At 55.7% G+C, this 10,694-nt stretch overlaps 1 protein-coding gene across 3 annotated transcripts in view; it reads left to right on the top strand.

Annotated features, from left to right (window-relative positions):
* Positions 1-10,694, top strand: part of LOC113210479 (zinc finger protein 135) — a 177,425-nt gene that overhangs the window by 148,675 nt on the left and 18,056 nt on the right. Inside the window, exon 1 of one of the 3 annotated variants that reach the window (XM_026428494.2) lies at positions 73-1,736. The exons of the other annotated variants lie outside the window; for them this stretch is intronic. Within the exon in view, the coding sequence (XP_026284279.1) occupies positions 665-1,736 (1,072 nt within the window). The 5' untranslated portion in view covers positions 73-664. Of the gene's footprint in view, positions 1-72; positions 1,737-10,694 lie in introns of those variants that run through there. 3 annotated transcript variants of the gene reach the window in all.

The following is a 10,694-nucleotide window of genomic DNA, read 5'->3' on the forward strand; positions in this document are numbered from 1 at the left end:
CCGGCTACGCCCCGGCTACGCCCGGCCCGGCCCAGGCCCCGGCCAGACGCGCCCCTCTAGTCTGCGAACAGAGCTCGTGCGAGTGAGTAGTCCCAGCCGCCTCCGCGTGGTGCGCCTCCCGGCCGAACAGTCGATCCGATCTGCACGGCGAGCAGCAGCCGAACCGAGTAACCGAACCGGGCCGAAGCCGAGCCGAAACCGATCCGACGAGGCAGGGGTGTGCCGGCCTGGGCACGTGCACGACGCACGCCCACGCGCCTGGACGTGCCGCGAGTGAGAGGTGTGTGTGAGTGCGTGCGTGTGTTGTGAAGCGCAGTGATGTATTGGTGCAGTGTGGTGATGACTCGGCCGTAGTGCACATCCAGGACCTCTACGTGCACCATCTCCTCGACGAAGCCATCCTCGTCCTGGCCGTGGCCATGTCATGTCCCTGGACGACGTGTACCCTGTGGAGAAGCAGCAGCAGCACCGAGACCGGCCCGGTGGCCTCGACGAGCACCAGCACGACGACGACCCTGGGTCTCAGACACCGCCACCTGTTTCTACCGGAGCGCCGCGACATGCCTGGGGTCTCCCACCCCGACGGCGTGGAGTAAGCCGCCCCGACCTCGCAACCAGCGCCACCGGCTGGCCCAGGACGGCGCCGTCCAGCCAGCGCTAGGATATGAAGCCGACCGGCAAGGACCACGACGTACTGCCTTGTTGTCCCTCGTGCCGCGTGCCCGCGCCCCACCCCCTCACCCCCTGCGGCTGCTGCGCCTGCAGCTGCGCCTGCAGCTGGCCGGAAAGCCGCGGGGAACAGAGAGCGCCGCGGCGCCGGCGCCGCGACCCCGGGGGCGGTGGCATCTGGAGCCGACCGAGCCTACTCGCCCTCCTGTACGTGGGGCTGCTGGCCGGGTCGTGGACGCAGCTCGCCCTTGCCGCCGCACTCCCGGCGAGGCCGCCGTCGGCCTCCGCGACGGACGCCTCGTCACCGCGACGATACCCTTGGACATTCGACAACCAGCAGCAGCCAGTGCCGGTGTCACCAGCCGGGCCGCCGCGCGGCCAGCAGAGGAGGCCAACGCCCTCCATGGACAGCAGGACTAGGAGGCCCGCACCCGGGTCCCCCGCCGGCCCCGGCCCCACGGTGTCCTCGACACTCCCGGCGGCTGCCCCAGGAGCCAACGGCCCACGGAGCAGGGGCTTCTCGCAGAGCTCTCTAGCCGGCGCCGGCGGGGGTGGTCGCGCAAGGGGTGGCGGGGGCGGCGGGGGCGGAGCATGGTGCGCGAGCGAGGATGCGGGCGCGCGCGCCTATGCGGCCACCACTGTGTTTGAAGGCAAGGCTCGGTCGCGCTCGGCGGCCGGGCCAGGCGGGTCGTACTTTGTCACCTTCGTGGTGCAGCATGTGCGCAAGGACGCTCCCTCGGGGGCGGTAGGGGGCGGCGCCGTGGCCGCGCCCCCGCTGCGGATGCGGTCGCAGGTCCGGCTGCAGTTCGTGGAGCCGCCCCTCGCGACCACGCCCGCCCCCGGGCCCGAGCGGCCGCGCGCCGCCGCCCGCCACGCGGCCCAGTGCGAGGACATGTCGAGGCTCGCGCCCTCGGCCGCGCCCGTCCGCGCCAGCATCAAGCCCGGCGGCAAGTTCATTGTCTTCGCGGACCGTGTGGGCCCCCACAACTTCACCGCCAGAGGGGCGCCTGTTCTGAGGAGCAGGGCGACGGTTCACGCCATCCGCACCGTGCTGTGCCCAGACTGTGGTGAGTATTAACTGTAATCACACCATTAAGGACTATTGACTGCTAGGTGTTGACCATCAACACCACAGTAACACGCTTATATTTTCCCATTATGTATATGTCTCGTTCCCCCAGATTGCGAACAAAAAATCACTTGTGGAATTGACGCGTGCGGGACGCAACACCTTCAAATTTGGCTCGGCTCCACACCACATAAGAGCAAGACCCCGCCGGGCCGCCGGGCGTCCCATCCCGTCCCGTCCCGTCGCCTGGCGTCGCCAGCCCCGCCAGCCACGCCACCCTACCAGCCGGTCTCCTTAGTTTGGCGTCAGACGCCCCCCTCCTCTCCCCCCCAGCCTTAGCTGGCCGTTCACCCCTGTCACATCCCCCTTCTTAACGGTCAATAAAAAGTCTGGCTGGCCGGTCGGCGAGCAGGCGGCGCTCCGCTCACCACCCCTAGGGCGTTAGGTCCGCCCCGTTCACCCGTGGGGGTTGTGAGGGTGGAGTGTCGCTCATTGCAAACATTGAGCAGTTTGCGAGCATTGGCTGGCTGTGGCTGATGAAAGGAAACGTCGCGAGCGATGTGCACACCCATGTGTTCAATTCGATCACATGAACACTTTCCTCTCAGAGTGCGCCCAGTTAAGAGACGGGTTTAACTTGAGGAACGCTCAAACACTAACAAGTGCTTAATTCGAAGCTAGACACATTAGTGTGATGAAGAGTTAAGCAGTGTGGTCAAACATATTGGGGAAAGTTTAGATAAAAGAAGACATTGTCAGTATACAATTTTAACGGATAGTCTAGTCTTAAAAATATAAAATGGATGTAAATAGTTTACCAGAAATGTTCAGGGATTCTGGAGCTGGTTGTGGATGTGATCACTTAAGGTAGTTTTTCAAAACAAAACATTGCACAGATTGTCCTGTGAAATTGTTTTGTTATAACTGCATATATCCCCGAAGATAATTCTGCGCTAATTTCCAGAGTTTACTAACTATACACTGATACAGTAAACTGATAAAAAGAAGTTGGCAACTGGCGCGTGCACGTGCAAGTTCTCGACACTACAGGGAAAAAAATAATTAAGTTAAGCCAACTAAATGTTAGCTGCCTTAGCTTTTATGTTTGCTAATATCGTGACAAGCAAGTTTTTTAGCTACCACAGCGAAACGTTTGCTGTTACAGCGACGTATCAGCTGTGAGAGCTAATGCTTCACCTGCTTGAGCAAATGCAATGTCTGCTTCAGTTGATTGGGCATAATCTACCAGAACGAGCACTAAACCTTATCCAGATAAGCATTAGCTGCCCTAGCTAATTCTTGCACACAGGAGTCAATTATTAGCTAATGTAGCTTAAAAGTTGCTTGTCACGATATCAGCAAACATATCAGCTATGCGAACTTACATATTTTTTTTCCGTGTACCTTGAACACTTATGTGTGTGAGTAAATATTTGAATGCTGAAAAGTGTTTAATACGTAGTAAAGTTGAACACTTTTCGCGGGGTTTGCATGCAGCTTTGGACACTCTAAAGTGTTCAAATTTACATTCGAACACTTTCAAGTTTGGCACATTACCGGTTCAACACGCATACGCCTAGCTGGCTGACACCTGAACGCTATTTATTTGAATTAATAAGTTTATGTCTGTCAAACTGCTAATCAAATGCCAGTAACTTATACGGTCTTTTTGAAACTGCTGTAATATCGACAGTGGGGTCAAAAATCAGTGACGGGATGAGAGCAAGTCCGAGGCTATTGTAATGGGGGGTAAACTCCCCCTCGTGGACCCTTTCCCAGTCGGCTGGGCGTGCAGGAGCACTCGTCGCTCTGCTCTGCGTCGGACCGACACGACCGACGCGTTGCAGCGTCTGATTGTTATTGTTATCGCGGTAATGAGGCCTTCATGCCTCATTGACTTGCAGCGGTCACTGGACACCCCGCACCGCACCTCGCCCCGCCCCGCACCTCGCCCCGCACCTCGCCCCGCACGGAGCGCTGCGCGAGGCAACGCTTGTCGTCTCTGTCTACAGAGCGCCCTGGCCGCCGCGGCCATGGGCGAGCAGCGCTGCACGGCAAGGGGCCCACAGGCCCGGCCCCAGGAGGAGGCTCAGGGGGCCCAGGGGGGCCCACCCGTCCTGATCAATATTAATTAATTCGTGGAGCGGCGAGCCTCTCTCGGAGCAGAGAGCGAGCGATGCTCATCTACACTGTAATGCCGAAATGCGAAAAAGGCAAGGTAAACGCAAAACGCAATGCCAAGGGACTCCCCCCCTCTCTCTCTCTCTCTCTCTCTCTCTCTCTCTCTCGCTCCCTCTCGCTTTTACTCTCGTGACTCAGAGCTCTGTAAGTTGCACTGGTGAGATCATTTTGGTAAACTCGTAAAGAGAGAAGGAGAAAAATCTGCCAATTTTAGCTGATCGACGCGGTCGTCAAAGTTATCTTTGGGTCCGGGAACGTCATCGCCCATCACTTTTGTAAACCGAGCGGCTTCAAAATAGCGACGGACCGTAAAACAAAGGTGGAGCTCTTTTTTTAGGGCCCATGGTGAATCACGTCAGGTAGTTTGCATGCAACGTCGGATCGGTCAGCGTAGCTTTTGGGTGGTTTGGGTGGTTGGGTAGGGCGGTGGCAACGAGGGGTGGGATTGGCGCGGAGCTGCAGCTTGGCACCGTTCGGGATGGTGTGCGTCCTGTCCACCTGAGATCCCCAAGGACGTCAACAACTGCAGGTAGGACACTGCGGCGAAAGACGCTCAGCCGCCCGCCCGCGTCGCGCCGAGTGTGCAATCGGCTCGGCGCCGGGCTCGGGAGCCCCGCGCCACGCTCTGCGCTAGGGCGAGCTGCCGGCGTCGCTGCTGCCGCAGTGAGTATAGTAGCCGTTTCAATTTTGCATACCTTTGCGATTCGGCAATATTTGCAATCTTGTTTGGCGCGTGACGAATAAGTCGCCGTAGAGGCCCATTGCTCCGTGGTCACTGGCCGCAGCAGCGTAGTCGGAGACGTGCGAGTGCGAGAGAAGGAAGGAGAAAGAAGGGAGGGAGGGAGAAGGGAAGGCAGGCAGGGGAGTCCTGGTCCTTCCTAACGTTTGGAATCATTCTCTTCCGTCTCCAGACAGCTCCTTGTCTCGCGGGATGGTGTTTCTGGTGTTTACTCCGAGGTTTACTCCTGCGTACCGCCGCCGGCCGCCGCCGGCCTCGCCTGTCGACGACGCCTTGCTTCCGACTGCTTCCGACCTCAGCGGCTGCATCGAGGCGCCGACGTTGGGCTGCAAGCGAACCTCGGCTTGTATTGCGTGGCTCTTCGTGGCTCTGCGGGCTCTGCGTGGCTCTTCGTGGTTCTGCGTAGCTCTGCGTAGCTCTGCGTAGCTCTGCGTGGCTCTGCGTGGCTTTGCGTGGCTTTGCGTGGCTTTGCGTGACTCTGCGTGACACTGCGTGACACTGCGTGACACTGCGTGTTTCTGCTCTCCGTGGCTCTGCGTTGCTGGATCACTCTGAGTGACTCTTGGCTCCTGGTGGCTTTGTGTGGCTGTGTGTGGCTCCGTGGGGCTCTCCGTAGCTTTTGTGTGGCTCTGTGTGGCTCTCCGTGGCTTTGCGTGGCTTTGCGTGGCTTTGCGTGGCTCTCCGTGGCTTTGCGTGGCTCTGCGTGGCTCTGCGTGGCTCGCCGTGGTTCTGCGTGGCTCTGCGTGGCGCTGAGCGCGTCGCTCTGTGCCCCGCTTCGCCCGCTCTCAGCGCCTTCTAATTTTAAACCTAAGCACCCCATAGATGAGAGGCGGCGCAGCGAACGCACGCTCAGTGGCACGGTGCGTGCGCCCGTGCGTGTGTGTGTGTGTGCGCGCGCGCGTATGCGTGTGTGAGTGCAGAAGTAAACCCCCGCCAGTCTATACCGCACAGCAGGTTATCAACTGATCTGCGATTAGGTGCGACAGGGCTGCCTGATTCTCTCTGCCTTGTGCAATGGCGCGTCTCTTCTAGAGCAGCAGTTGGCGAGCTGCTGCTGGAAATCTGGATACGAGAGGATTATGATACTCCAGGGGCTCGGTTGGTTATACTTGCGTAATACACTGTTCAACGCGTTCTCTTCTACCGAAAAATAGAAAAATATGCTCTAAAATTGTAGAACTTAGTTGCAAAGAGTGTGTAACATCGACGTAAGATCGCGTGATGCAGGTAATATATGTGATACACTGTACGCCAAAATTTCGAGTGAAAACCCCTCGACGTGGGCACATTGTGGTCGTACCTTCCACCCCGCGTAATCTCTCTGAGACTCGACGACGTGCTATAAGAGGGGGGTGAGGGTTGACAGGACAGCCCGCGCCTCACCTTGATCTTCCTCTGTCAGCTCTTACAAGGGGACTTACGCAAGATCTTGTCCAAACTCGATATATTTGCTTTTTATCATGATCAATTTCCTGGCCCTTCATGTACCGGTACTCCCTCTAAAGGCGTATAATTTCGAAAAATACAAATTAATTATTTTTTACAACTATTAAGTAATATTCTGATTCGAAATGGGGGTTTGGGAGGGGCGGGCGATCAGGAAAAGAATCTACCGTCAATCGTCATCAACATAGATAAGAAGCAAATAAATATACCGAGTTTTGGCAAGATCGGGAATTTACACTTGCAGAAGTCTCCTTGTGAGATGTCGCTTAAAAGGTGGGAATTCGCTGTTTAAAAATCCCTGTATGTACACCCAGAAAAATCGTTTCTCGTTTCAAGTAAATTTTTCCTTGTTTCAAGAGCACGCTGACACAAGATCAAATTTATTCTTGAAACAAGCTGATATTTTCTTTCGAATAAGACTAAAATCTTATTTCAGAGACGAAATTGTCTTGTTTCAATGGTGAATTTCGTCTTGTGTCAATTTGCACTTGAAGGAACTATTTTTCCGGGTGTAGGCAACCCACAGAACATCCCACTCTCACCTGGCAGTCGGACTTGCTAAATCTAGATTTATCAGATACACGTTTGCTATGGTGGCTCCAGCCTGGACTTGACTACGGCCATACTTTGCACTTTTCGCTCTTATCGGGGACTCCCGAATAAGCGGGTTTAGATGGGTTCTGGGCAAGCAAACCCAACAGAGCCGACCAACGTGACAAACGCGGTCGTCTTGCTTGAGTCTTCAGATCTGCAAACGTGTCTGTACTGAGACTCTGACTGTACCCATCCCTCTTTGGCTACCTCAACGACGATTGGCGCGCTGCTTACAGCTTTTCGATGCAGCCAGGTGGTGCGAGGCGAGGGGTGGCCGCCCCAAAAGTGGCACTCTAAGGTGACTTGGCCCGCGCGTCACGGCGGTGCGGTACTGCCTCTGTGGCAGCTTGCTAACCTCTCCAAAGTTCTATGTTGTCTTAGCGCCACTTTTTTCCCACCCGACCTTTTTGACACCGGCGTGAGCGCGTGCGCGCGCTTTCCAGGGGCCGCTGGTGCTGGTGTTGTAGCCTGCTCCCCCCGTCCCTCGCACCCTCCCCCCGCGTCCTCACTGTTTATCATGTCTGAGAATAGCCGGCCGGCAGTGTTGAGTCTGTTGAGCCCCGCGCCGCGCCCGCCAGGGAACCGCAGCCCCGCAGCAGCAGCGGGCAGGGCGGCCGTGGGTGGTGGGGCTTCCCTGCCTATCGGGCCTTATCGGCTGTCATTGGGCTGCGGGGAGCAGGGCGGCGGGCGGCCGCGGGCTGTTGGGGAGGGTCAGGAGCGGGAGCGGGCGAGGGGAAGGGAGGGGGTGCAGTGGGCACGGGCCCGCGCTGTGTGTGTGTGTGTGTGTGTGTGTGAGGAAGAGAGAGAGAGGGGGGGGAGAGCGAGAGAGAGAGAGAGAGAGGGGGGGGGAGGGGAGACTTGTTCAGCTCACCGACAACCCTCCTCCCCCGCTCTCTTTCTTTCTCGCTGTCGCTCCATAGCCGGCCCTTCGACACCCCCTGATATAAACATTCCCCTTTCTCTCCGCCGCCAACAGCACACCTTTGCCGCTACACCGTGCGAAAGCGGGAAAACTGTTATTACCAAGTGTGACGCGCGGAATTTCGAGGGGGTTGGGGTTTGCCTTAGTTGGCCGGTCCCGCCCCTGGTAGAGGGGTTGCGCAGCCCTTCTTTTAATTTCGCATACGCGTCACCTTTACTTGCCGTCTTGATCGCCTGAGCGCCAGCTCAGGTGCGGCCGGTCTAGCAGACGATGGGGTCAGCTGACCGGCCGGGCCAATGGGTGCGAGCGAGAGCGACTGAGGCGAGCTGGAGGCGGCTGCCTGCCGCCGGACCTCGGTCACTCTGAGAGCGACAGTGGCGAGAGAGGGTCTCCCTCGGAGGGACCCGAGCACCCGTAATGTTGTTATTGAACATCCGTGCGTCACCCGCACATTGTGCTTGGTGAGTCTGGTGGCTGTTTTCCGTATCCCCATACTAGTTGTGAGACATCCGTGTGCTAAATGTATCTGTTCCTTGCAGGGTCTTAGTTTACCGTCTTCAGGTGTGGTCGACACTATGTGTTCCCCTTTGGGATTGTCGCCCTGATGGCGTTATGCTCTGCTGGGTCGACGGGAAGGTGGGCTAGGCCCCCATTCTCACCGGCGGTCTGCCCGCGATGTCACCAGCAGCAAGTCTTGTATTGTCGATCTCCGCCCGCCCCGCCGGGGCCGGGTCGGTCTGCTTCGTGGTGAAGCACTCACTCTCTCCATCACCATTTTCGCTCGTGTGAGTTATTCTGTGTTATTTGTAACCTCGTTTTGTGAAACAAAATAGTATCTCCCCGGTTCCGCGGCGGTACGGTCCTTTCTGTTGTACTTTTGGTGCTTTGCTCTACTTTGTTTATGGTGTCTCGGGGAGGGCGCGGGGGTCGGCGAGGCCCTTGCACGTTGTTGTATGCGGCGTGTCCGGCTGGCTCCCCGTCTCTCCTCGTTGCGTTTGAGTTTAGCTTTTGGTCCTTTAGGGATCCGCACCTTTTAAAGTTTTGATGACGAACCGTCCGCGGACCGGTTGGGTTGCCTGCCCTCCCGGCGCGCGTTCGAAGGGTTGCCTAACTTCCAGTCATGGTTAGTTCAGTTCTTGTTGTGAGATTTAGATGATGTGATTTGTATATAACTATAATGTTATTTGTATTTGTCTTGTCTTTGAGAACGGCTCCCTTTCCGTTTTGGTGTTTAGCACTTGTATTTGAGATCTTTATGATTCGACCAGCAGCAATTCGCCATTTGTGTTATTACCTTTAGTGCTATGTTTTTATTGTTATTCTATTAACATTTTTACTGTGCTACGTTGTTCGTGATGTATTTTGGCGAGGTAATGTAATTTATCTCTGGCGCCCTTATAAAATAATCCAAAGACTCACGCCACTCTACCTATCGGGAAATACTGAGCTAGTTGGCTGTTTCTAGTAGCCTGGCAAAAAGTGCACGTTACACAAGTATTGTTGCGAACCGGGCCAGATGATCGCGTCAACATTCATTTTATGCAATGAAATAGCACTTGACAACAAGGTATTGCTGAACTGGTTCGTGTCGTGTGTTGAACGGTGCTCATAACCTTTGCCCGGTTAGCGTTAGCGTGTCGTGCATGGTGACGGTAGCCTCCAAGCGTCGACGCCGTCCTTCTTGGCGGGCCACCGACAACGGCCCGTTTGGCTGCACCGACTCGACGGTATTGGGGGCGCCCACCCGCCCGCTCGCCGCCAACAACACACGGTGAAGTGACGGAGCGCGCGGGATTTCTTTTTCGTTGTTATGGCCAAAGTGTAGGTCACCAGGAGAGGGAGCTAAAACCGTCACGCCCGAGGGGTACATCACTCCGATTCTGGGCGTACACCTACTTTTAGTCGATTTTTTTGGGCCGTGACTTTTTGACTTTTTTTGACTTTTTTTGTACTTTTATTTGACTTTTTTTTGACTTTTTGATCAAATTTATTTGACTTTTATGATTTTTTCCCTGCTATATTTTATAAATAAGGGAGAGTTGTAATTTTTGGGCTAGTAATAAGGTTTTTCCAAGACTTTTTGGCACTATTCATAGCATGAATCGAATAAGAAGAAAATTCGTCATCAGAGTACACCCCCTAAGTAAGAAAAACAAGGTATTTTCAGTATTTACGTTTTTTGATGAAGAAATCCCATGAAATCCGATAATTTTATTTTTCTCACTTCACCCACCACCCACCCCCCTCCCTCTTTAAAAGACAGTGATCTAGGACTTTCCGATACAATCACAGTTCCGTAGCTTTTTGGCCCCTTACAGGCAGATATTGCACTCGCATGTTGACTTTCTGTTGACTTTTTCAGTGCCTTTTCTCTGACTTCTCGTCGACTTCTCGTCGACTTTTTTTGACTTTATTTGACTTTTTTGACTTTTTATTTGACTTTTTGACTTTTCAAATGACTTTTTGACTTTATCTTGACTTTTTTCTTGACTTTTTAAAGCGCGTACACCTACTTTTAAGAGTGGTGTACCCCTCGGTCACGCCGCGACGGGCCGGGGCTGGCCGGGGCGCGCTCGCTCTCCACTTGCTCATCAGCGGGCGTTGGCGCCCGGCGACACCCGCCGTCCCCGGGCCGCCCCCGGGCCGCCCCCCGCCATCCGGTGACTAACGTCCTGGTCGTCGGCGCCGCCGCCACCTCCTCTGAAACCGAGACATCGGAAAGTTCCGGCCGGGTTAGCCGCACTTCGTTACTGCTTTCAGTGTGTGTGTGAGTGTGTGTGTGTGACACACTGAGAGGAGGAGGAGGAGGAGGGGATGTCCCCCGCCCACGCCCCGGGCAGATCGCGTCGCTTTGTTTTTGACACAGCCGAGATGGACAAGGTGGAGACGGGTACTTATACCTCCCCTCCACCGCCGCTTCTTTTTATTTTACGGCCCACAAAGGGGCGTCGCGCGGGGTGCGCGGGTGCAACATTCTCCTAATCTCCCCTTTCTTTCAGAGAAATGTAAAAATAGTCTGCGTGTTGTGGCGGCAGCGTGGCAGTAGCAGCCAAACCCGCGTTGCAAGGGGCGGC

The sequence above is a fragment of the Frankliniella occidentalis genome, unplaced genomic scaffold (assembly GCF_000697945.3).
Source record: "Frankliniella occidentalis isolate FOCC.00 unplaced genomic scaffold, Focc_3.1 Scaffold32, whole genome shotgun sequence".
NCBI classification, from domain to species: domain Eukaryota; kingdom Metazoa; phylum Arthropoda; class Insecta; order Thysanoptera; family Thripidae; genus Frankliniella; species Frankliniella occidentalis.